The sequence below is a fragment of the Chiloscyllium plagiosum genome, chromosome 7, assembly GCF_004010195.1.
Source record: "Chiloscyllium plagiosum isolate BGI_BamShark_2017 chromosome 7, ASM401019v2, whole genome shotgun sequence".
Taxonomy (NCBI): domain Eukaryota; kingdom Metazoa; phylum Chordata; class Chondrichthyes; order Orectolobiformes; family Hemiscylliidae; genus Chiloscyllium; species Chiloscyllium plagiosum.
This window is the reverse complement of record NC_057716.1, coordinates 34,282,436-34,310,394: the sequence shown is the minus strand read 5'-3', so window position 1 is coordinate 34,310,394 and position 27,959 is coordinate 34,282,436. Positions and strand designations below refer to the sequence as shown.

Below are 27,959 nucleotides of genomic sequence, written 5' to 3'. Positions count from 1 at the left end.
AATCCAGGCAGCATCTTGGTAAACCTCTTCTGCACCCTCTCCAAAGCCTCCACATCCTTCCTGTAATGTGGTGACCAGAATTGAACACAATACTCTAAGAGTGGCCGAACCAAAGTCTTACAAAGCTGCAAGATGACATCCTAACTCTTGTACTCAATTCCCCAAATAATAAAGACAAGCACTTCTTTACCACTCTATCTCCTTGTGTGGCTGCTTTCAGGGAATCCAAGATTCCCCTGTACATCAATGCTGTTCAGGGTCCTGCCATTAACTCTATACTTTTCTTTAACATCTGATCTCCCAAAGTGCAGCAGCTCACATTTACCCGGATTAGACTCCATCTGTCATTTCTCCAACTATATATACAACTGACCTATATCCCACTGTATCCTTTGACAACCTTCCACACTATTCACTATCATCTGCAAACTTACTAACCCACCCATCTAGATTTTCATCCGTGATTTCTTCTCTTTAGTCTTATAACCATACAGCATAGAAACAGGCTCTTCAGATGAACCAATTTTTGCCTTCCTGACATCCTTCTTAAGAATGCCCCTACAATCATTATCGTCTTCAAGAGATTCAGTTGATCTCAGAGCTTCAATATCTTTAACCATCCATTGTTCCCTAATCTGACTAACTTTGCATTTCACTCTAACAGAAACATAATGCCCCTAAACTCTCATTAGCAAACTTTTGAAAGCCTCCCACTTCCCAGTCGTCCCTTTACCTGTAAACTGTCTACTCCAAAAATCTTCTGGAAGTTCTTGTTTCATATCCTTAAATTTGCTGTACTCCAATTAAAAGCTTTAACTTTCATGGAAGACTTATCCTTTCCTAGAACTGTTTAAAACCAACAGCATTACGTTCACTAGTCTCAAAGTGTTCCCCTGCTAACACTTCAGTTACCTGCCTTGCCTTATTCCCCCAGACAAGGTCAGCTTTTGCCCTTTGATAAAGAAACATTTCTTGAACACATTTAACAACTTCTTTACCATCCAAACCTTTAACACCAGAGCAGTCCGCGTCAATGTATGAAAAATTAAAATCCCCTACTACAACAACTTCATTATTCCTACACATATTTGAGATCTCTCCATATATTTGCTTCTCAATTTCCCTGTGATGATTGGGGGCCTATAGTAGAATCCCAACAAGGTGATCATCCCTTTCTTATTTCTAATTTCAACCCATATATTTTCACTAAATGATTCCTCAGAAATACCTTCTCTAATGACAGTAGTGGTGTTTTCCTTAATTAAAAACGCCATTCCTCTTCCTCTTTCACTTCCCTTTTTATCCTTCCTATAACCCAGAATATTGAACTGCCTGTCCCGTCCTTCCCTCAGCCATGTTTCTGTAATAGCTACGACATCCCAGTTGCATGTTCCCATACATGCCTCAAGTTCATCAAGTCTTACCTGTAAAGGCCTCTAATATCGAGATAAATGCAGTTTAATTCTTAAGAGTTACATGGTTCTCTGACTTGCTCTCGTCTGTCTTTTCTAATTAACTTGCCCTTTTCTGATTCAGAACCATCTTTATCTTTATTTCTATTTTCACTGTTACTTAGGAGACCCCCACCCCACTCTCGCCAGAGTCACAAGATACAATAGCAAATCTCCCCACCAGGATACATGTCCCCTTCCAGTTCATCCTTTTTGAACAGGTCTTTTCTGTCCCAAAAGAGATCCCAAAAGAGATCCAAGAAATCCCTGAATCCTTGCACATTGCACCAACTCTTCAGCATTGATTTATCTTCCCTATCCTTTTATTCCTTCCCTCATTAAAACTTGGCAGTTGGAAATAAACCAGAGACACTGCTCTTGATGTTTTTTTTTAACCTTATACCTAATCTCTTATATTCACTGTGCAAAGCCTTAACCTTTTCCCTAACTGTGTCATTCCTACCAATGTGTCCAAGAAGTTCCGGCTTCACACTCTTCTCTCTGACAATATGTCTTTTCTCTCTCTGTCTAATACTCATGATTTGGAGATGCCGGTGTTGGACTGGGGTGTACAAAGTTAAAAATCACACAACACCAGGTTATAGTCCAACAGGTTTAATTGGAAGCACACTAGCTTTCGAAGCGACGCTCCTGATGAAGAAGCGACACTCCAAAAGCTAGTGTGCTTCCAATTAAACCTGTTGGACTATAACCTGGTGTTGTGTGATTTTTAACTGTCTAATACTCAGTTGCTTTTGAAGGAGGCAGCACCATGTTTTATTTGGTTGAGCCGGGTGCAGTGATCCTGGGTGAGCTTCTGCCATGAATTGAAGTCAGCATCACAGTTCTCAAGTGAAGCCTTCAGAGTATTCTTGTAGCACTTCCATTGACTGCCAGACTCAAGCACTCCATAAAAGATTCACTTTGGTAAGTGATTATCAGGCATTGCAGCTGTATGACGAGACCAATGACAGTCTCACCATGACATGGATTGGCACACTCAGAGGTTTTCCAAGGCAGCTCAAGTACAAATGGCTAAAGGTCTGCTGGCACATTGTCCAAGTCTTAATTTCAATTTTCAGACTTTCGAATATAGTAGGTGGGCTCACTGCTTTGTATCCTCAGACTGGTATTCAAAGACTGCTGAATGCTACACTTGTTTTGGCCATCCTTGCCTGTGTCTCCTTGTCAATACAAACAGCACGAGAGAAGACAACTTAAGACAGGTTCTGGTCATAACCTGGCCTCAAGATAAGGCTTTGAGGAGAAAGTGAGGTCTGCAGATGCTGGAGATCAGAGCTGAAAATGTGCCGCTGGAAAAGTGCAGTTGTCTCAGTCAAATCCATCGAACTCAGCACCGCCTTCCTAACCTGCAATCTTCTTCCTGACCTCTCCGCCCCCACCCCAGTCTGACCTATCACCCTCACCTTGACCTCTTTCCACCTATCGCATTTCCGACGCCCCTCCCCCAAGTCCCTCCTCCCTACCTTTTATCTTAGCCTGCTGGACACACTTTCCTCATTCCTGAAGAAGGGCTTATGCCCGAAACGTCGATTCTCCTGTTAATCTGGATGCTGCCTGACCTGCTGCGCTTTTCCAGCGGCACATTTTCAGCTCAAGATAAGGCTGTCCTGGAGCAGTCCAATGCAAAACTTATGTTTTCTTTATGCTGATTAAGGCTGGAAGTAGTCATATCCACTGGAGAACAAGTCCAGACTTCATTGTATACTCTGCTCTGAACCAGCGGCCCATTCACAGCCAGCCATTGGCAAATAGGATTTCAATTTCACAGTTTCCCATGCCCTGGGAGAACCTGTGCTTCGCCTGGAATTGTCTCAAATTAGTAGCTTCCTATCCAGGTGATACCTGATTTAGATGTCAGGATAGGAGAAAGTGAGGACTGCAGATGCTGGAGATCAGAGCTAAAAATGTGTTGCTGGAAAAATGCAGCAGGTCAGGCAGCATTCAAGGAACAGGAGAATCGACGTTTCAGGCCAGAAGAAGGGCTCATGCCCGAAACGTCGATTCTCCTGCTCCTTGGATGCTGCCTGACCTGCTGCGCTTTTCCAGCAACACATTTTCAGCTTAGATGTCAGGATCACAATCAAAGAAGCCATCAGCAAGCATAACAGAGAAAGACATACTGAAGAGGGCTGGTGGGTCACACAATGCCTTTTCAACTCCATTAGTAACCAAGAATGCAAATATAAGGTGTAGAGGGATCCTTGATTTTATAATCAGAGATATGGAGAACAGGGAGCAATGAAATTATGATTAGCTTTTGTAAAACCCTGCTTTGTTATCAACTGGAATACTGTCCAATTCTGGCAACACATTAAAAAACCGTGAAGATATTGAAGCATGGAAAGTTTCCAAAAATGGCTCTGATTATGAGAGGCTCCACTTAGGGAGAGACAATATGAAACTGGATTGTCTACCTACCAGAGGAAAAGCCTGAGAAGAGATTTGTACCAAGTGCTCAACATCCTGAAAGATATGGTCAGCATGGTAGGGAGAAACCATTCATCTAAGTTGCAAAGCAGAGGACACCATACTCAAATAATTGGTGAAAAGAACCATTGGCAATATGGGGAAAGCATTTCTTTAGGCAGCATGTGGTTAGGGTGTAAAATAGAGAGCTCAAAGTGCCTGAGAGTGTTGGAAGCAGATTCCGTCATTGTGCTCGAAAGTTAATTCGGTAATCATCTGATTAGAAAGGATTTGCAGAGAAAAGGGAGGACAGTAGGATAAGCTGAGATGGACCTATTGAGAGTCAGCATGGACACAGCACTTCTATATTCTAACAAGCCTAATGTCAAACAGAAATACGTACAAGCAACTTCAGACACATTTATCTTTATTCAGCTCTGTGTAAGGTCATGAAACCTTACCTAAATTATCATGAAAATCATCAGAGAACCATAAAATACAGAACAGGATTGTTGAGTCATCAAGTCTGAACCACCAAAAATACACTACTATCTACAAAAGTCCCACTTTCCTGCACTGGGCCCAGAACTTTGAATGTTTCCCACCTCAACTACTCTCTCAGGCAGTGCATTCTGGACACCCCCCACCATTTGAGTACTCCCCTCTAAAACTCTTTGAAAATGATACCCCCTGTTATTCACCCTTCAACTAAGGGGAACAGCTGCTTTCTACTCACCTTGTCCATGCCTTGCATAATTTTATACATCTCAGATCCCCCATCAATCTTTTCTGCTCCCGACAATCAATAATAACCAAGGCCACACTTGGAATATTGCATTCAATTCTGGTCGCCATGTTACAGGAAGGATGTGAAGGCTTTGCAGAGGGTGCAGAAGAGGTTTACCAGCTTGCTGCTTGGATTCGTGGGTGTGAGCTACAAGGAGAGGCTGGAAAAACTCAGGTTGTTGTCTCTGGAGTGGCAGAGGCTGAGGAGAGACTTGATGGAAGTCTAGAAAATTACAAAACGCACAGAGAGACTTGATGGTTAGAATCTTTTTTCCCCCAGAGTTGAACTGTCTAATACTAGGGGGCATGCATTTAAGGTGAGAGCGGGAAAGTTCAAAGAAGATGTGAGGGACAAGCTTTTTTTGACAGAGCCTGGAACGTGCTGTAGTGGTGGTGATGGAGGCATAAACAATAGGAGTGTTTAACAGTCTTTTAGATAAGCACATGAATATGCAAGGAATGGAGGGATATGGACAAAGGGCAGGCAAAAGGGTTTAGTTTAATTTGTCGTCACGTTTGAGCTGAAGGGTCCATTCCTGTGCTGTGCAGTTCAGTGTTCTATGTGCTGTGACTTCCTTGAGGAACATTCTCAATAAGGTGCATATGTGGACTTCTAGACAACTTTGAACAAAAATTCTTATAAATGACAAACATTATTGTATCTTTTTTTTATTAATTCATTTTTGTGGGGTGTGAGTGACGCAGACTGGCTAGCATTTATCGCCTGTCCCTAGCTGCCCTTGAGAAGGTCGTTGTGAGCTAAGATTTTTGAAACCACTGCAGTCCACAATGCCCTGGGGGAGGGAATTCTGTGGTTGACATGTGGCTCGAAAAGATAAACTACTGGCAGGACATGTTCAATGGTACATTTACTTGATTTTAGTTTATTATTAAATATTTTATTCTATGTTCTCATGTAATACATATATCTCCAATTGTACATCTTCCCCTTATTTGTCACTCTGAGTATATTCCTGAAGAAGGGCTTATGCCCGAAACGTCGATTCTCCTGTTCCTTGGATGCTGCCTGACCTGCTGCGCTTTTCCAGCAACACATTTTCAGCTCTGATCTCCAGCATCTGCAGTCCTCACTTTCTCCTTGCTCAGTATAAGGGCCAGAATGGACATGATGGGTTAAGTGGCCTCCTTCTATACTGTAACAATTCTATCATTCTTTCTCAAACATGAACTTACGTGCTGTGGATGCTGCTGTATCTGAACGTTCGTCCAAGTTCTCTCGTTCGTTCTCCAGTTTCTGAAATTAAAAACAATTTAAGTTCAACTTGTGGATCTGACTTTTGCGGGGAATACGTTTTGACAAAGCCGCACTTTCCCTTCTGTGCTCAGGGCCAGTTTACTCTTCATTGAGTTTGGGTTCTACAGCAGTCAAGTTCTTATACTGCAACTTCAAGCCAAGAAAGTGAGCACTGGTCAGATATTTTATTATAGAGTGCACTTTGTTCTTGCTTGAATCATATGCTGGTCTCCCAGAAGTAGTGAGCAGGTCATAATCAGGAATGGCAAGCTGGGTTTACAGTTGAGTGCTAATGAAGCAGAGGTGTGCTGCACCCCCCCCCCCCCACCCCCCACTACCCCCTACCCCCCGGCAGTTACCCCAATTGGAATAGCCCATTTTTACATTTAGTTTTTGTCTTCAATTTTTGCATGCACACAAATAACCCCAACTGGGTGTCCTGCAACAAAGATAAAACTTCAAAACAGTTTACCATTTTGGAAGCTGATGAAAGCATTTGTTCTTCATAGGAGCGTAGTCAGAGTCAAATTTGTGACACTACAAGCAAGCTCAGCTATACAGGAGGGAAGGAAGGAGAAAGGAGGAGCGATAGTGATAGCGATATCATTAATTCGGGCAACAGGGAGTCTTCGCGTTTGGCCACAGATATGACTCTAGGATGGTATACTGTATCTCGGGAAGTCATAGAGTGGCTACAGATGTTCTTTTGAGAGAGAGTGAACAACCAGAAATTGTGACTCACATTGATACCAATGACTTGGATAGGTCACACAGTAAGAGGATAAGGCAGATGAATGATTGGCTGAATGGGTGGTGCTGAAGGAAAGATTTTAGATTCCTGGGGCTGGCTCTGTGGAGATGACACCATACAAGATGGGTTGCTCCTGAACAGAGCCAGAAATGAGTTCCGTACATGGCATTTTGCTAGTGCTTTTGGGAAGACTTTGAATTAACTTGGCAGAAGTGTGTGAACAAAGAGAATTTCAGAGAAGAAAACCATGGTCCACAAAATATTTAGAGAGCCAGACAATACTAGTATCGGGAACAGTAAGTTAATAGTTGAAATTGGAGAAATTAACAAACTCCAAGTCAGGGTGACTGAGCACGTGTGTGAATGCATGAAATATAGTAAATAAGATTGGGGAGTTAAAAGCATAGCTAAAAATGTGTTGCTGGAAAAGCGCAGCAGGTCAGGCAGCGTCCAGGGAACAGGAGAATCGACGTTTCGGGCATAAGCCCTTCTTCAGGAAGGGCTTCCTGAAGAAGGGCTTATGCCCGAAACGTCGATTCTCCTGTTCCCTGGATGCTGCCTGATCTGCTGCGCTTTTCCAGCAACACATTTTCAGCTCTGATCTCCAGCATCTGCAGTCCTCACTTTCTCCTCAAAGAGTTAAAAGCATAGCAGATTGTCATAGATCATAGAGACATACAGCATAGAAACAGGCCCTTTAGCCCAGCATGTTTATGCTGACCAACAAACATCGAATTATACTAATCCAATTTACTAGCACTTGGTCTATAGTCTACTATACCCTGGCATTTTAGGTGCTCATCCAGATACTGGTTCAATCTTGCAAGAGTACCTGTCTCCACTACCCACTCAGCCAATATGTTCTATATTTCTACCACCTTCTGTATAAAAGAACCTTCCCTCAGATCCTCTCTCAACTACATTCTCCTTACCTTAAACTTATGCCCTCTAGTCTTAACCACATCTGCCATGAGGAAAAGATTGTCACGATCTACCCTACCGATGCTTCTCACAATTTTGTACACCTCGATCAGATGCCTCCTCTGCTCCAAGGAAAACAAACAGACTATGTAGGCTCTCCTCATAATTCATACTTTCCATTCCAGGCAATATCCTGGTGAATCTCCTCTAAATCCTCTCCAGTGCAATTGCAGCCTCCAACAGTGTGGCAGCCATCTATGGCCTAACTAATGTTTTATTGACTTCCTTGCTCCTATATTCCTATATTACTCAGCTAATGAACGCAACATCCCCTATGCCTTCTTCATCGCCCTGTCTACCTTTGCTGACACCTCTTCAGGGATCTATGGACTTGTACAGCAAGTTCCCTTTGTTCCTCAGTACTGAGGGGCCTACCATTCATTGCATATATCATTCCCTTATTAGACCTCCCAAAATGCATCATCTCATTGTTATCAGGATTAAATTTCTTCTGCATTATTCTGCCCAATTTACCACCTGATCAACAGCAGACTGTAGCCTGACAGCATCAACAATACCAATTTTTAAGTCATCAGCGAACTTATTAATTTCTACATTCACCTTCACGCCATTAACCTACACAGCAAACAACAACGGTCCCAGTACCAATCATTGTGGTACACTGCTGGTCACAGGCTTCCAATCATGTAAACAACCCTGCACCATCACTCTATTCCTCCTGTCTAAGCCATGTGGAAATACATTGTGGAAAATAACAGACATCTGCTCAGGAAGGGCAAGACTCACTGAAAAATATTCCTGAGAATAAGATAATACGAAAAGATATTAAAAGAAGGGAAGGAGGAGAGCACTGCAATACTGGAGAAAGACAAGATCCCAGAGGTTACACCGATAGATTGGGCAGGTTCAGATAGAGAAGAGGAGATTTGATATAGGTTTTCAAGACTATGAAAGGTATGGATAAAAGTAGATCGGGAGAAACATTTCATGCTTGTAAAAACAAAAGAGTGAGGGGACACAGATTTAAACTGATTTGCAAAATAGCAAATGTGATGTGAGAAGATTTTCCACCCAATGAAACCATCTCAAATAGATTTCCTGGAAATGTGCTAGGGACAGATTCAACTGAGGCATTCAAGAGGGTGTTCGATGATTACTTGAAAATAAATAACATCCGAAGGTTATGAGGAGGGGAGGGAGAATAGCACCAAGACAAAATAATTGTTGGACAGCCAGAGAAAACATCATGGGGCCAACTGGCCTCCTGTGTGCCAGAACAATTCTGTGATTCTGTGATTTCAAATTCTCTTAATGGGCACATGCCTCAACGTGTCGAAGAGTGTGGCACTGGAAAAGCACAGCAGGTCAGGCAGCATCCGAGGAGCAGGAGAGTTGATGTTTTGTGCGTAAGCCCTTCATCAGGAACGATGAAGAGTTTATGCACGAAAAATTCCAGCGCCACATTTTTGGACTGTGATTGCTGACATCTGCAGTCCTCACTTTCTCCTGTATGCCAAAATATTCTTGTCATGCAATTTGGCTGAGTGCTGACAATCTTTACCTCATTCATAAACAGAGGAATCTGACAATGGTGCAGGGGACTATTCAGGTGGGAGCACAGAAGTTAAAAGGAATGCACTTGAAAGAGAGGAAAGTGCAGTCAGAGAAGAGATACTGTTCTCTGCAGCCAGAAGCAATAGAATCATGGAATCATGTTGGGCAAAAGAGGTCTTGGTGGCCCATTGAGTCTGCATCAACCCTTGAGAAACACTTTGAGCTTCAACCTAATCGCATTTACCAGTCCTTGGCCCACAGCCTTGAATGTTATGATGTGTCAAGTGCTTATCCAGGTTTTTTTTAAAAGTATGTGAGGCAATTTGCCACTACCACCCCCTCTAGACAGCGCATTCTAGACTGTCACCACCCTCGAGGTAAAAATGCATTTCCTCACATTCCACCTCAACCTCCTGTCTTTCATCTGTGTCTCCTCGTGACTGACTCTTCAATGAGGGGACAGCTACTCCTTATCCACTCTGTCCATGCTCCTCATAATCGTGTACATCTCAATCGGATTGCCCCTTGACCTTCTCTGCTCCAACAAAAACAACCCAAGCCTATCTAACCTTTCCTCATAACTTAAATCTTCCATCAGAGCAGGATCTTAGTCAATCGCCTCTGCACCCACTCCAGTGCAATCACAGCCTTCCTGTACCATGGCAACCAGAACAACACACAGGACCCTAGCTGTGGTCTCAAAGTTCTGTACAACTTCAACATAATTTCCCTATTTTTTGTAATCTGTGCCCCGACTGATAAAGGTAGGTGCCTTTTTCATCACCTGACGAACATTTCTTTCTGCATTCAGAGATCTGTGGACAAACACTCCAAGTCCCACTGTTCCACAGAACTTCCTAGTGTCATGCCATTCAAGGAATACTTCCTTATAAATAACTTCTTCCAAAGTGTATCACTTCACACTTTTCAGGGTTAAGTTCCATCTGCCATTTATCTACCCATTTAACCACTCCAGTTTATATCTAGTAGCTCAAGACACTCAACCTCGCTGTTAACCACCTTTATCACACCCGCAAACTTATTAATCCAACTCCTCCCCACGCCCCTCACAGTCATCTCTGTCGGTTATACACGTGACAAATAACTGGGGAGCCAGCACGGGTCCCTGTGGTATGCCTCTGGAAACTGACTTCCAGTCACTATAGCTTTCTGTCATCACTCTCTGCCTCCTACAAGTGACAGCCAATTTTCAATCCACTTTATCAAAATACCCTATGCATTCCAGGTGCATTTGCCTTCTTGTTTAGTGTCCTATCTGGGACCTTGTCAAAGGCTTTGCTGAAATCCATATATACATACCTGAGCACGATCTCACAAAATTGAAGCATATTTGTTAGGCATGACCTTCCCCTGACAAAGCCATGCTGACTATTCCTGATCACGCCTTGCCTCTCCATGTGGAGATAAATGATCTCTTTCAGAATGTTCTCCAATAGTTTCCCTACCGCTGATCTGTAGTTCTCTGGCTTATCTCAACAACCCTTCTTAAATATCTGAATCACATTAGCTGTTCTCCGACCTCTGGCACCTTCCCTGTGGCCAGAGAGGGATTAAAAATTTGGGTCAGTGCCCCTATAATCTCCTCCCTTGTCTCTCAGAATAGCCTGGGACACAATTCATCTGGACCTGGAGACTTGTCCACTTTTAAGCCAGCCAACACTTCCAATACCTTGTCCTTCCACGTGTCAATTTGCTCAAGCACCTCGCAGTCTCTCCCCCTGGGTTCAACACCTTCATCCTCATTTTCTTGGGTGAATATGAATGTGAAGTGTTGGTTCAGCACTCTACCAATGACCTCTGGTGCTACCCACAGATTACCCCTTGGTCCCTCATGGGCCCTACTCTTTCTCTGGTTGTCCTCTGATATTTGATATACTTGTAGATTATCTTGGGATTTATCCCTCCTTTTACCAGCCAGAGCTTTCTCAATATTCTGAAGACTGTGCTATCTCCCCAGGTGAAGAAAGTTTCCTCAGAGTTGAGAATTTGGAATGAGAGGAAAAGGATCTTGTTGTTATACACGTTGAGAACCAGCAAGACAGATCGGACCAGGAAAGAGATTCTGGTGAAGAAATATAAGCAAGGAGGAGCTAAATAAAAAAGGCAGACCACAAAGATAATAATCTCTGAATTATTACCTGAGCCACAAGCAAATCAGCATGGGGTAAAAAAAGGATTAAACAGTTGAAAATGTGACGAAAAGATTGGTTTTAGAAGAATGAGTTTTGACTGATGGGGTACCGAGAGGCAACTGTAACATTGGGATGGAGTTCACTTGAACTGTACTGGGACCAGTGTTCTCGCAAGTCATATAGGGCTGCAGAGAAGGATTTATACTTTTGGAAGTGTGTGGAGGGTTCATGTGAGGTGAGATTTGATAAGTTAAGCAGAAAGGACAAGGCAATAGTGAAGGTTAGTGATGAAGGGCATTGATAAGCAGTGTGACAAGAAAGGACAGGGTGTACAAACATAACAGTACATCAGCAAATAAGGTCAGAGTTGGGGAAAGTGGTAAAGAAACAGAATTAAAGTTTTTTTTCAATCTGAATGCTTGCAGCTTTCATAGCATGTTCGCTGAATTGATAGCACAATTATAAATGAGTGTAATGCTACAGAATGTTGCATGCAGGTACAGCAAGTAATCACAAAGGCAAATGGAATGTTGGCCTTTAATGCAAGAGGATTGAAATATGGAAGGAGGGAAATCTTTCTAGAATTATGAGGGCATTGGTTAGAGCACACTAAAATACTTGCAGGTCTCCCTACATTTTCCATAGAAGGTCGACTGTTGATTTCTGGGATGAAAGGTTTTCTTACGAGGAAGAATTGAGAAGGTTGGGACTTTATTTTTGGAATTTAGAAAAGTGAGAGGTGGTCTGATTGAAACATGTAGGTGTCAAGGGGGCTTGCTTAAGGATGCTGAAAGGATCTTGCCTCTCATGGAAGAAACCGATAACCAGTGGGCATAGTTACAGAATCGGGGTCTCCCATTTAAGATGGAAGTGAGGGAGATGTTTTTTATCTCAGAGGGTCATTAGTCTTTGGAATTCTTTTCCACAGAGAGTCAGGGAGGTTAGGGCATTCAGTTTAATCAAGGCTGAGTTTGTTTTTTGGTCTGTAAGGGATTCAAAGGTTATAGGTGCGAGCATGTAAGTGGCTGTTGATGTGTTACTGCTGCAGTATGTGGGAATTGGTGGACATTAGTGTGATTCATCGTCATATAGACAGAGATGTACAGCACGGAAACAGACCCTTCAGTCCAACTTGTCCCAGCCGACCAGATACCCTGAAATAATCTAATCCCAGCATTTGGCCTGTATCCCTCTAAACCCTTCCTATTCATATACCTACCCAGATGCCTTTTAAATGTTGCAATTGTATCAGCCTCCTACACATCTGGCAGCTCATTCCATACATGCACTACTGTGGGGGAAAATGTGGCCACTTAGGTCCCTTTTAAATCTTTCCCCTCACCTTAAACCTATGCCCTCTATTTTTGGACTCCCCTGCCCTGAGGAAAAGACTTTGACTATTCAACCTATCCATGCCCGTCATGATTTTGTAAACCTCTATAAGGTCACCCCTCAGCCTCCGACGCTCCAGGGAAAACAGCCCCAGCCTATTCAACTTCTCCCTGTAGCTCAAATCCTCCAGCCTGGCAACATCCCTGTAAATCTTTTCTCAACCCTTTCAAGTTTAATAATATCTTTCCTATAGCAAGGAGACCAGAATTGCACGCAATATTCCAAAAGTGGCCTAACCAAAGTCCTGTACAGCCGCAACATGACCTCCCAACTCCTGAACTCAATACTCTGACCAATAAAGGGAAGTCTGCAAATTATCTTCTTTGCTATCCTATCTACATGTGACTCCACTTTCAAGGAGCTATGAACCTGCATTCAAAGGTCTTTTTGCTCAGCAATGCTCTCCAGGACTGTACCATTAAATGTGTAAGTCCTGTCTGGATTTGCCCTACCAAAATGTAGCATCTCACATTTGTCTAAATTAAACTCTATCTGCCACTCCTTCTCCATTGATCCATCTGATCAAGGTCCCGTTGCACTCTGAGATAACTTTCTTCGCTGTCCACTATACCACCAATTTTGGTATCATCTGCAAACTTACTAACCATATCTCCTATGCTCACATCCAAATCATTTATATAGGTGATGAAAAGTATTGGACCGAGCACTGATCCTTGTGGCACATCGCTGGTCACAGGTGTCCAGTCTGAAAAGCAACCCTCCACCACCACCTTCTGTCTCCTACCTTCTAGTCAATTTTGTATCCAAATGGCTAGCTCTCCCTGTTTTCCATGTGATCTAACGTTGTTAACCAGTTTACCATGCGGAACCTTGACAAACGGCTTACTGATGTCCATATGGACAAAATCCACAACTCTGCTTTCATCAATCCTCTTCGCCACTTCGTCAAATAACTCAATCAGGTTAGTGAGACATGATTTCCCATGTACAAAGCCATGGTGACTATCCCAAATCCCTTTTCTTTCCAAATACATGTAAATCCTGTCCCTCAGAATCCCCTCCAAAAATTGTCCACTACTGATGTCAGGCTCACCAGTCTATAGTTCCTTGGCTTTTCCTTATCACCTTTCTTGAATAGTGACACCACATTAGCCAACCTCCTGTCTTCTGGCTCCTCTCCCATAGTTATCGATGATACAAATACCTCAGTAAGAGGCACAGCAACCTCCTCCCTAGCTTCCCACAGCGTTCTAGAGTACACCTGATCTGTTCCTGGGGATTTCGCAACCTTTTTAATGCACTATACAAGGGGAGTCTGTCTTTATTATGTTTGATGAGAGTGGTTTAGAACAGTGGAGGGGGGAATGGAAGAGGTGTGGTAGAGGGCTGCCTGAATGACACGGAGGAGAAATGTTGTTTAAAATAGGTGGGCATCTGCGATACTTGGTGTTGTGGAACATCTCCTCATCACAGCAGTTGCAAAGCAGACAGTCAGTCACAGTCAGACACAGTCAGTCGCCTGAGGCGGGAATTGAACCCGGGTCTCTGGCGCTGTGAGGCAGCAGTGCTGACCACTGTGCCACCGTGCTGCCCACAGGGCGGAGGATACAGAGTGGGAGGAGGTGTAGTCTAGGTAGGTATGGGAGTCTGTGGGTTTGTCGTAAATGTTGGTCCATAAACTGTCGCCGGTGATGGATGGAAGGATGAAAGTTGTTGGTGGAGTTGATGAACTGCCCCATTCAGCCTGAGCGCAGGATGCAGCACCGATGCAGTCATCGATGTAATGGCGGAAGAGCTGGGGAACAGTACCCGCGTATATACTGAAGACGTTCTATTTGACATAACTGACAGACAGACACTTCTTCCATGGATTTGGAAGAAGTGGGAAGAGTTGAAGAAAAAGTTATTGAGGGTGAGGATTAATTTGGCAAGGCGGAGGAGGGTGTTGGTTGTGGTGGGGGTGCGGGGAACTGGATGGGTTTGTTGGAGAGGAAAAAACTGAGGTCCTGCAGGTGTCATTGTGTAGTATGAATGTGTATAAGAACTGCTCGTCCATAGTGAAGATGAAGCCTGGGGGCCTGGGAACTGGAAGTTTCCAAAGAGGTGGAGGGTGTGGTTGGTGTCCTGGATGTAGGTGGGAAAAGACTGGACCAAGGGGGAGAGAACGGAGTTGAGGTAGGAAGAAATTAGTTCAGTGGGGCAGGAGCAAGCAGAGACGTAGGTCAGCCGGAGTAGTTGAGTTTGTGGATCTTAAGGAGCAGGTAAAACTGGGCAGTGCGGGCCTGGGGTACTATGAGGTTGGAGGTGGTGGAGGGGAGATCACCGGAGGCGATGAAGTGGTAATAGTGGCCTGATGGGCCATAGTGGAGTCATGGTCAAGGGGGAGGTAGGACGTGGTATCAGAGGGCTCAGAATATTACATTTATCTGTGCCTCAACATAGAACATAGAACAGTACAGCACATTACAGACCCTTCGGCCCTTGATGTTGTGCTGACCTCTTATCTTACTCTCAGAGCACACTAACCTACATGCCCTTCAATTTACTATCATTCATGTGCCTATCCAAGAGTTGCTTAAATGTCCCTAATGTATCTGACTCTGCTACCACTGCTGGCAGTGCATTCCACACACCCACCACTCCCTGTGTATAGAACCTTCCTCTGACATCTCTCCTGAACCTTCCTCCAATCACTTAAAAGTATGTCCCCTTGTGACTGCCATTTCTGCCCTGGGGAAAAGTTTCTGGCTGTTCACTCTATCTATGCCTCTCATTATCTTGCACACCTCTATCAAGTCACCTCTCATCCTTCATTGCTCCAATGAGAAAAGCCCTAGCTCCCTCAACCTTTCTTCATAAGACATGCCCTCCAGTCCAGGCAGCATCCTGGTAAATCTCCTTTGCACTCTCTCCAAAGCTTCCACATCCGTCTTGTAATGAGGTGACCAGAACTGAACATAATATTCCAAGTGTGGTCTAATCAGGGCTTTATAGAGTTGCAGTATAACCTCACGGCTCTTAAACTCAATCCACCTGCTAATGAAAGCCAGCATACCATACGCCTTTTTAACAACCCTATCAACTTGGGTGGCAACTTTGAGGGATCTATGGACATAGAACCCAAGATCTATCTGTTCCTCCACACTGCCAAGAATCCTGCCTTTAACCCTGTACTCTGCATTCAAATTCGACCTTCCAAAGTGAATCACTTCACACTTTTCCAGGTTGAACTCCATGTGCCACTTTCCAGCCCAGCTCTGTATCCTGTCAATGTCCCGTTGCAACCAACAACAGCCCTCCACAACTCAACCAACCTTCGTGTCATCAGCAAATTTATTAACCCACTCTTCCACTTCCTTATCCAAGTCATTTATAAAAATCACAAAGAGCAGAGGTCCCAGAACAGATCCCTGCGGAACGCCACTGGTCACTGTGTTCCAGAATGAACACTTTGCATCTACTACCAACCTCTGTCTTCTATGGGCCAGCCAAATTTCCCTGTATCAACAGTCAAATTTCCCTGTATCCCATACCTCCTTACTTTCTGAATGAGCCTACCATGGGGAACCTTATCAAATGCCTTGCTAAAAACCACATACACCACATCCACTGCTCTACCTTCAATGTGTTTTGTCACATACTCAAAAAATTCAATAAGCTTTGTGAGGCATGACCTGCCCCTCACAAAGCCATGCTGACTATCTCCAATCAAACTATGCTTTTCCAAGTAATCATAAATCCTGTCTCTCAGAATTCTCTCCAATAATTTGCACACCACAAACGTAAAACTGACTGGTCTATAATTCCCAGAATTATCTCTATTCCCTTTCTTGAACAGGGGAATAACATTTGCCACCCTCCAATCATCTGGTACTACTCCAGTGGACAGTGAGGACGCAAAGATCATTGCCAAAGACGCAGAAATCTCTTCCCTTGTTTCCCGTGACAACTTTGGGTATATCCCGTTCTGCCCAGGGGACTTCTCTATCCTCATGATTTTCAAAATTTTCAGCACATCCTTCTTCTTAACATTAACTTGTTCGAGCGTATCAGCCTGTTTCACGCTATCCTCGCAAACAACAATACAGCAAAGTATTCATTAAGGACCTCCCCAACTTCCTCCTACTCCAGGAACAAGTGCCCTCCACTATCCCTGATCGGCCCTACCCCGACTCTGGCCATACTCTTGCTCCTCACATAAGTGTAGAATGCCTTGGGGTTTTCCTTAATCCTACCCACTAAAGCTTTTACATGCCCCCTTCTAGCTCTCCTAAGTCCATTCTTCAGTTCCTCCCTAGCTACCTCGTAACCCTCTACAGCTCTGTCTGATTCTTGCCTCCTCAGTCTTCCTTCTTCCTCTTGACTCGACATTCTACATCCCTAGAGGGAGAATGTCCTATAAACACACAGTTATCACTGCCTGGAGCACCACTGACAGGGATGTCCCAGGCAGCTGTCCACATTAAATCAAATGAAGAATGGAAGGCAAATCCAACACTCTTTTGATTCCCTCCCCACACACCACTTTTCGTGTTGCCTGCTCCCTCCCAGCAAAGGAAATGGGAAAGGCAATGCAAGGGGAAGTGGTGAGGGGAAGTGGCAAGCAAACTGGGAGACAACTTCCCCATTTATTTTTTAAATTGTTCTTTCATGGGGTGTGGAAGTCAACGTTGCCCATTTGTTTCCCATCCCCAATTGCCCTTTAACTGAGTGACTTGCTGGGCTATTTCAGAGGGCAGTTCAGAGTTAATCACGTTGTTGTTATGCATTTGAAGTCACATTTGGCTAGACCAGGTGAGTACAGTAAATTTCCTTCCCCAAAGAACACTCATGATAAAGGTAAAGTCATTACAGTCTGATCAGACTATAAACGTGCACATCAAGATTAGAGTGGTGCTGGAAAAGCACAGCAGGTCAGGCAGCATCCGAAGAGCAGGAGAATCGACGTTTCGGGCAGGAGCCCTTCATCAGGCTCTGAATGAGCACAGAAAATTGTTGGAACAATTTCAGCAGATCTGGCAGCATCTATGAAGAGAGAAACTCTGTTTGTGTCAAATTTCGGACGCCTGCAGTGCTGTGCTTTTATTAATAAACCAAAGGAGTTGTCCAACAAAATTATAGTTGAATGGAACAGGCTTTGAAACCCTCAACTGAGTTTAAATTCCACCAGGTGTTGTGGTGGGATTGGAATCCACATGCCAAGCATTAGTCTATTGTCTTGTGCAGTATCAATCCAGTGATGAATCACACCATAGGACTATGTAGTTAAACAAACTTCCAGGGCATGTTTTATCAGTGGCAGACAATATTAAAACAAAACAACCACTGTTGTATCCTGGAAGCCTTTCAGAACTGTTGCGTTTGTTAACTGCCAGATTTGATTTTTCTTTCAAACACTTAAACCCAAGTTACTTTAGTACATTAAACTCATTGATATCCCACAGATTTCTAATCCAAAATTCAGACTATTCTTGTGTTGTTCAGTTGGTCTTATCAGATTACATGGAAACATAGGAAAGAAGGAAAAGTGCACTCAACCTCTTGATGTTGTTCCCATTCAATTAGACAAGGCCTGAATCTCATTTACCAGCTCTTCATCCATATTCCTTCACATCTAAGAGAAATGAACCAGTGCCAATTTTGAAATTTTCAATTGTCCTGACATTGACTGCTTTTTGGAAAATTAAGCAAGCTATACAGATTTAAAATGCTATTTAAGAGAAAAAGTGCTTCCTAATTTCACTCCGAAATGGCTCAGCTGCATTGTTAAGATATTCTTAAGAAGGAGCAGGGACAGCTTATTTTTTTTTTATACTCAGGTTGTAGCAGTGGCCTGGTGATTTCAAAGAGAGATGAGAATGGCGCTTTTAAGTTGGGACATTCTTTGATGCTGTTTGTGGTTCTCCATAAATCATACAAACCTATGAATTAGGATCAAGAGTAGGCCATTCACCCTTGAACCTGCTCCTCAATTCAAGAAACTCATGGCTGATCTGATTGTGGCCTCAATTCCACATTCCTACCCAACCCAACTCCCTTAAATCTATCCACCTCTGCCTTAAAAGTATACCATGAAACTATCTTTGCCGCTCTGGGGAAGAGAGCTCGAAAGGCTTGTGGCCCTCAGACAGAAGACATTTCTCTTCATCTCTGCCTTAGGTGAGAGATCTTTGCTGGTAAACTGTGTCCTCGAGTTCTAACCTCTGCCTCAAGGGGAAATCTACATTCAGCATCTACCCTTTCAATACCCTCAGGATCTGTACCATGGTATTCTGCCTGATGGAAGATCCTTGTTTAACAGTCTTCCCAAATCATTATTTCCTATTCCTCCACTGATACATTTGATCTAGTTATGGGCTGGTGCACTGTTTATGGGCTGATGCACTGTTTCCTGCTGTTTTCATGTTGTATAATCGAACAGTTTGTTTCCTTATTCTAGTCACTTTTCCATGTTATGACTGTAACACATTTCTTGTTTTAGTTTTTAATGCTGTTTATATTTCTTGGATTAACCTCACGCTCCAGAATTATTTTAAATAGCTTTTAATCTTCAGTTCACTCTGCTGCATTTTATCAATGAACTCTGACCTTTTCCTCCTACGCTGTCTTCTTGGATCCCCTATCTAAAGACTGTTTCTTTTCTATCACAGCGCTGCGTTGAGTGTGGATTATCATGTGGAAACAGAGCTGGAGAGTTAGTAATACATCAGTCCACAAGCTCCTCGAACTTGCATTGTCTTTGATCTTGAAGCTGAGATAGTGGTGATCACAAACAGGAACAAGGACAGAAATCATAGACATAATACTGCTCCTGGCCTCAGGCTCCAGTCCCACACCTCAACCCACCCAAAGCAGCCCTGACCCTTGACCAGTCAACAGCAGGACCCCTCGAGATCCAGGACCTACTACTGAGCCCAGTTATGACCCCATGTAGGCCCTGGTCACAGAGACTGTAACAGTGCTGACGAAGGCTCACTGGACTCAAAATATTCACTCTGTATTTTTCTCTCCAGAGATTCTGCCAGACCTGCTGCGTTTCTCCAGGAATTTCTGTTTTTGTTACAGAAGTAAGAATGCTATGTTTCATTTATACAGGGAATTGGTGAGACTATATTTTGAATACTGTGTGTAGTTTTGGTCTCTTTCTTTCAGGAAGGATATAAATAGATTAGAGGCAATTCAGAGGATGTTTATAATATTGATATCTGGAATGAGTGGATTGCCTGATTGGGATGGGTTGGACAGACAGGTCTTGTTTTCCCTGGAACTGAATAGTGGGAGTAACGTGACTGAAACGTATAAAATCCTGAATGATCTTGACAAGGTGGATGTGGAAAGGATGTCTATCCTGGTGGGTCATCTCGGAACTAGGGGGGCTCGGTTTCAAAATTTACAGTTACTCTTAGATGAGGAGAATGTTTTTTCTCTCAGCAGGTTGTGCAGCTTTAGAACTTCCTGCCTCAGAAGGCAGTGGGGGCAGGGGTCATGGCATATATTATAACAGGAGAGTGTGAGGACCGCAGATGCTGGAGATCAGAGCTGAAAATGTGTTGCTGGAAAAGCGCAGCAGGTCAGGCAGCATCCAAGGAGCAGGAGAATCGACGTTTCGGGCATGAGCCCTTCTTCAGGAATTTCCAGAAGAAGGGCTCATGCCTGAAACGTCGATTCTCCTGCTCCTTGGATGCTGCCTGACCTGCTGCGCTTTTCCAGCAACACATTTTCAGCATATATTATAACAGAGATGGATAGATTCTTCTAACACAGGGGAGTCGAGGGTTAGCAGGGTAGGTGTGAATATGGAATTCAAAACACAATAAGATTACCATGAATTATTGACTGGTGTACTTCTTCTATTTCATTTTCCCATGTGTTCATACACCACTAAAAGCTAGTCAACAGCTCTGCAAAGTAATGAAAAAGGCTAATGGAATGATCCTTGGAATGAGACCACACTTGGAATATTGTGTCCAGTTCTGGTCGCCCTACTATAGGAAAGATACAGAGGCTTTGGAGAGGGTGCAAAGAAGGTTTACTAGGATGCTGCCTGGACTGGAGGGCTTGCCTTATGAAGAAAGGTTGAATAAGCTCGGACTTTTCTCTCTGGAGAGAAGGAGGAAGAGAGGAGACTGATCGAGGTGTACAAAATAATGAGATGAATAGATAGAATCAATAGCCAGAGACTTTTTCCCGGGGCAGGTTTGACTGGTACGAGAAGTCATAGTTTGAAGAAATTAGGAGGAAGGTATAAAGGAGATATCAGAGGTAGGTTCTTTACCCAGAGAGTTGTGAATGCATGGAATGCGTTGCCAGTGGTGGTGGTGGAAGCAGAGTCATTGGGGACATTTAAGCGACTGCTGGACATGCACATGGATAGCAGTGAGTTGAGGGGTGCGTAGGTAAGTTACTATATTTTACATTAGGATTAAACCTCAGCACAACACCGTGGGCCAAAGGGCCTGTTCTGTGCTGTACATTTCCATGTTCTATGTTCTATTCTTTATCTCAAGGATGCTGAATGCAAATGGGTGGAGTCACTCCTCAGTTCCTTAAGTATATCTTTTAGCCCCAATCTGGATTGCTGCACTCTGTTAGGAGTGCACATCTCAACATATTGGCCTTAGAAAAGTCCAATGCAGATTGATCAGAATGAATGAAAAGTAAGTGGAGTACAATGATCAGGGTGTTACAACTGAGATATTTAAAATGATTAAAGGAGTTGATCAGATAGCTTGAAAGAAATTATTCCCTTCACACCAACCCTCACCAAGGATGAGAGTGGTGGCAGGGCAGGACGAGGTGAAAACTCCAGAAAAAGTAATACTTAATATTAGGCTTATCTGAGATGCTGCACTAAGTACATCCCATAAAGAATAATCCCTCCCCCAAGAAAAACTATGGACGATTTTGAGTTTGAAAATTTCAGTATCAAGGTAGATAGAGTGTTGGTAAGGCAGAGTATTGACAATTATGGAACTAAAGCAGGAAGAGGAAGTGACATCTCGATAAACCACGATGTAATTGAAAGGTCTGAATGGTTTACTCCTACTCTATGTTTTCAATATTCCTGTTATCCTCTTATCAGAACTCCTCAAATCTTTCCTTTCCAAAATGACACAGTCAAAATAAACAGAACAGTTGGCCTTTTTTAATATTCATTTATTCCCCTCCCCTTGTTGCATAACCTACACTTGAGTCAGCGCATTGAGTTTTCACAAGTAAGGACATGATCAAATAGTAGAGACTATTACATCTGTGCAACGTTAAAGGAGTTTCACTGACATTCTGTCCAAGCTCGAACTCTCAGCCAAAGTGAATAAAAGAGTAGTCATCATTTATTACAATGCAGCCCATGGGATCTTGCTGTCCAAAAAAGGCCTTCTGTACTTGCTTCTAAAACCCCATTTGCAACACATGCAAGTACTTTGTGGACTGTAAACAATATGCCACAGTGTAGCTGAGGTGAGACAACAACAAAACTTTGTAACAAAAAAAAGAAGTTGTTAAATAACCCAAAGTGTAAAGTTTTTATTGGGCTAGTGTTGGCACTCCAAATGCAGTTTACACGATGTTCCACCAATACTGTTGGACAAAGCTACGTGGGAAACCATGGACACACACATGAACACACCACATTCTGTAGTTGGACCGGTAACTGGACTCACTGTGGAGCATTCACAATGTTGAGATTATCATGGACAACATGTTCAATTAAGTGGGCACACTGCTGGTTATGACTGAACAGGCAGAGTATAGGAAGGTGGATAATGGAGAAATCCCACTCTAACATGTACTCTCAGGGGATAGTAGCTGAACCCAAGTCATTCACACCAAGAGGGTCTCTGGTGTACAAGAGGGAAGTAAGAACAATGGTAGGGCTGTAGTGAAAGAGGTTTCAATAGTAAGAGCAACAGTCTGCAATAGATGATATGCAATAGACTCCAAGATGGTATGTTGCCTCCCTGGTGCCAACAAGCTGTGCATCAGGAGTTAGGACATAAAGTAAAAGGTAGTACCTCGAAAGTAATAATTTCAGAATAGCTACAGTTCCACGTGCTAGCAAGAATAAAAACAACAGGATACTAAATGAGTACATAGCTGGAGAAATGGCATATAAAGGAAGGATTCAAGTTCCTGGGATGGTGTTAGAGGCAAGGTACTGACATGGATAGAGGAATGGCTGACTGGCAGAAGACAGAAAATGAGGATAAAGGAGTCTTTTCGGGACGGCAGCCAGTGAGTAGTGCAGTTCCTCAAGGGTCAATGCTAGGACCACAACTATTCACGTTATACATTAACGATTTGGATGAAGAAACTGAGGGCATTGTTGGTAAGTTTGCAGAATTCACAAAGAGAGGTGGAGGGCCAGGTAATGCTGAGGAAGCAAGGAAGTTGCAGAAGGAATTGGACAGACAAGGACAGTGAGCAAAGAAGAGGCAGACAATGTGGGAAAGTGTGAGGTTATGCATTTTGATAGGAAGAACAGAGTATTTTCTAAATGGGGAAAGGCTTCAGAAATTTGAAGCACTAAAGGACTGGGGAGTCCTAGTTCAGGATTCTGTTAAGGTTAACATGTAGGTTCAGTTGATAGTTAGGAAAGCACATGCAATGTTTGTATTCATATTGAGAGGGCTAGAATTCAAGAACAGGGATGTTGAGGCTGTATAAGATTTTGGTCAGACTGCATTTGGAATACTGTGAGCAGTTTTGGGCTGCGTATCTAAGGAAAGATGTGCTGGCCTGGGAGAGCTTCCAGAGGAGGATCACAAGAATGATCCCAGAAATGAAGGGCTTGTCATATGAGGAGTGGCTGAGGACTCTGGGTCTACTCAATGAAGTTTAGGAGGATGAGAGAATATCTCTTTGAAACTTACAGGTCACTGAGGGGCTTGGGTAGAATGGTTGTGGAGAAAATGTTTCCACCAATAGGAGAGACTATGATCTGAAGGCTCAACCTCAGAGTGAAGGGATGACCTTTGGAACTCAGATTGGGAGGAATCTTCAGTCAGTGGGTGGTGAATCTGTGGAACAAATTGCCACAGAAGGCTGTGGAGGCCAAGTCACTGAGCATCTTTAAGGCAGGTATATATATAGATTCTTGATTAATAAAGGGATCAAGGGTTACTGAAAGAAGGCAGGAGAATGGTGTTCAGAAACATATCAGCAACGATCGAATGGCAAAGCAAACTCGATAGGCTAAATTTCCAAATTATGCTCTTATATTTTGCGGTCTAAATGGTTATGAAATAGATGCGATTACAGAGACACGACTGCAGGTTTACCAAGGATGTGAACTGAACATTCAGGGGTATTCATTATTTCGGAATGACAGAGGAAGAAAAGGAAAAGACATGCGATTACGTTGTTAGTAAAGAAGGAAATCATTCCATTAGTGAGGGAGTAGATTAGCTCAGAAAATCGTGATTTTAATCCGTCATGATGGGAAATAAGAAATACGAAGGCCAGAACTTTTGTAGGGTGTTATCTAGAGGCCCTCAGTTGTGAAGATGTAAGGAAAGCCAATAAACAAGAAATCAGAGATGCATGCGATGGTATTTTATGTGAGCATTTCCTGGAGTATGTACATCATTGTTTATTGGACCTATACATTGAAGAACCAACAGCAAACAGACTATTCTCGACTGGCTACTGTGCAATGAGGAAGGATTTATTAACAATCTTGATCTGTAGGTCGCTTGGCAGAGAGCAATCAAATTATGATAGAATTGTTCTTTAAGACAGGCAGTGAAATATTCAAATCCAAAACGAGCGTCCTGATTCTACACAAAGGTATGTGGCACAAATTGGCACAGATGGACTGAGGAACCTTATGAAATGGACTAACAATGGATAAGCAATGGTTCATATTGAAAGAACATGTGCATAAATTATTCATTTCTGTCAGTGTAAAGGTAAAAGATCAAAGTTGGCGCAACCATAGTTTATGAAGAAAATTAGGGACAGCATTAGATCCAAAGTGGCCACGATCATTGAAAGGTGCACAAAGACACCCAGATCCCTTTGTACAGCTACACCTCACCTCCACTCAACTCGGAAGGCAAAATGGTATATTGGCCTTCACTGCAATAGGATTTAAAATCAGGAGTAGGAATGTCTTACTGCAGCTATACAGGCTCGTAATGAGACTACACCTGGAGTATTATGTTCAGCTTTGGTCTCCCTAAGTAAGAAGGGATATACTTGCCAAAGAGAGAGTGCAGCAAAAGTTCACTAGTTTGATGCCAGGATAGCAGAAGTGTCGTATGTGGGGACAATAGTTCAACTACATCTGTATTTATTAGAGTTGAGAAGGAAAAGAGGGGTTCTGGTTGAAACATATAAAATTCTAACAGGGATGGACCGGCTAGATGCAGGAAAGATGCTTCATCTGGTTAGGAAGTCTGGAACCAGGGGACAGAGTCTCAGGATAAGGGGTAGGCCATTTAGGATGGAAATATTTCATCAATCAAAGTGTAATGAGCCTGTGGAATTCTCTACCACAGAACACATAATATATACAAAAAAGATGTTTTTAGTCACTAAAGGCTTCAAGGGGAATGGAGAGAAAGCAAGAATATGGCTTTGAAACAGAAGATCAGCCATGATCATATTGAAAGGAGCAGGTTCAAAGAGTCAAATGGCCTACTCCTGCTCCTACTTCCTGGGGAATAATTATTCACATCCTTGGTAAACCTGCATTCTATGTTTGAGGTCTAATATTGGTGGACAGAGAGGATTCATTGTTACTTTGAGTAATATTAAGCTTTTTTCAATTAATTTGTATGATCCAGGTGTCACTGACAAGGCTAATGTTTATTGCCCCTCGCTAAATACCCAAGAAGGCAACAGTAACTTGATCAAATATTACCCACGTACACCAGAGTGCTGTTCGGGAGAGAGTTTGACCCCGTAGTAATGAAAGAGTGTGATGCATTTCCAAGTCAGGATATTCTATTACAGAAGGGAATAGGGAGACAGTGGTGTCTTCATGCATCAGATATCCTCATTCTTTTTGGTGATAGAGATCATGGGTTTAGAAGGGTGGTATGGTGGCTCAGTGGTTAGCATTGCTGCTTCACAGTGCCAAGGACCCAAGTTCAATTTCAGCCTCGGGCAACTGCCTATATGGAATATGCACATTCTTTCCATGTCTGCGTGGGTTTCCTCCAGGTGCTCTGGTTTCTTCCTACATCCAAAGATGTGTAGGTTAGGTGAATTGGCCATGCCTGTAGTGTTCAGGGCTGTGTAGGTTAGGTGCATTAGTCAGGGGTAAATATAGGGGAATGGGTCTGGGTGGGATACTCTTCGGAGGGTCAGTGTGGACTTATTGGGCCGTAGGGCCAGTTTCCACACTGTAGGGATCCTAAGGTGCTGTTGAGTAGGCTGTGATGAGTTGTAATGATGCATATTCTGGATGGCTGCTCTCTGTGTTTAGAGGAAAGTAGGTTAATGTTGAAGGTGCTGGACGGGATGCCAGTCATGCTGGCTGATTTGTCCTGGATGAAGTCAAGCCGCTTGAGTGTTGCTGAAGATGCACTCATCTGGGCAAGTGGGGAGTATTCTATCACAATCAGTACCTGTGCCTTGTATATGGTGGCCAGGCTTTGGGAAGTCAAGAAATCAGTTACTTACTGAAGAGGTCATGCCTAACAAATTTGTTAAAACTTTTGAAAATGTGATCCAGTGTGTGGATGAGGAATGTTCAGTTGATGTCGTTCGTATCGATTTGAGCAAAGCTTTTGACAAGGTCCCACATGGGAGATTGATTGAGAAGCTTAAAGAACATGGTATTCAGGGAAACAGGCAGGATGGATTAGAAACTGCCTTAGTAATAGGACACAAAAAATACTGGTGGAAGGCTGTTTGAGTGACTGGAGGCCGGTGTCCAGTGTACTATAAGGATCAGTACTGAAACCATTATTGTTTGTTATATACATAAATGATAGAGATGGAAATGTGGGGGAATGTTAGGCAAATTTGCAGATGACACCAAGATTGGTTAACAGCAAAGCAAATGGTTGTAGGTTACAAGAAGATATAAATAGGTTGGACAGGTGGGCAGACCAGTGGCAGATGATATTTAACCCTGATAAGTGTGAGGTGATGTATCTTGGAAGAAGAAGCAAGATGAGGGAGCATTTAATGAATGACAGGATACTGGATATCTTAGAAGACAGAGAGATCTTGGGGTAATTATTCACAGATCCCTTAAGTCAGTAGGATAGAATAGTTAAGAAGTCACCTGAATAGGATAGTTAAGAAGTCATAAGAAGGGACATTTGCTTTAAATCAGTCGTAGAATTGAGTATAAAAGCAGAGGTAATGTTGGAGTTGTACAGAGGAGAAAGTGAGGACTGCAGATGCTGGAGACTAGAGTTGAAAAGTGTGGTGCTGGAATCCTGAAGAAGGGCTTATGCCCGAAACGACGATTCTCCTGCTCCTCGGATGCTGCCTGGCCTGCTGTGTTTTTCCAGCACCACACTTTTCGACTCTGGAGTTGTACAGAGCCAGTTGTAAACAGGCTGAAGTACTATGTGCAGTTCTGGTCACCTCACTATGGGAAGGATGTGACAGCATGAGAGTGGGCATAGAGGATGTTCACCAGGATGTTGCCTCGGCTGGTGAAATTAGATGGGCTTGGATTGTTTTCTCTAGAGCAGAGAAGACTCAGGGCGGTCATGATTGAATGTGTAAGATTATGAGGGGCATGGACAGGTTGAATAGAGAGCAGCTGTTCTCCTTAGTTGAGGGGGTCAATCATGCAAGAGGGCATAGTTTTAAGGTAAGGGGCAGGCTAACTCTGCAATCTAATTTAATACTGTATCACAAGTAACAAACACACAGCGCGTCAGGCAGCAGCTCTGCATGGTGCTTACCTGCAGTATGCCCACACCCAGACACTAAACGGTTCTGCGATAACGACCTTCCGAATGAATTTTGACCCTGTCCTGTAAGCCAATGCAAAACGTTGCATAGACGCGCAAAGTTGCTTACCTTTTCCAACAGTTTTAATTTCAACCTGGTCATCTGGTCCACTAAAGACGGATCTGCAGTTTCCATTTCTCATTCAGGGGCAAAGAATGCGAGAGACGGGGGGGGGGGGGGGGGGGTAGCTCCAAGTTGAGAGTTAGGGGTCCAGGTAAGACTTTGCTACAGGGTGAAAGGTCAGCGGAGCGCTCAGTCCGCAGCAGCGAATGGCTTTTCCTCCCCTTGGGTATTGCTGGCCCCTGGCTGCTGTTTCTCTGGTTGCTAACCCGCTGGTCCTGTAAACAAGGCGGTTGCTGCAG

General features: G+C 43.3%; 1 protein-coding gene across 1 annotated transcript in view; it reads right to left on the bottom strand.

Annotated features, from left to right (window-relative positions):
- The window catches only part of zgc:112416 (uncharacterized protein LOC550509 homolog), a 56,505-nt gene extending 28,761 nt beyond the window's left edge, over positions 1-27,744 (bottom strand). Inside the window, exons 1-2 of the mRNA XM_043694561.1 lie at positions 27,667-27,744; positions 5,862-5,922 (exon numbers count right to left, since the gene is read on the bottom strand). Of these exons, the coding sequence (XP_043550496.1) occupies positions 5,862-5,922; positions 27,667-27,732 (127 nt within the window). The 5' untranslated portion in view covers positions 27,733-27,744. The remainder of the gene's footprint in view (positions 1-5,861; positions 5,923-27,666) is intronic.
- Positions 27,745-27,959: the final 215 nt, after the last annotated feature.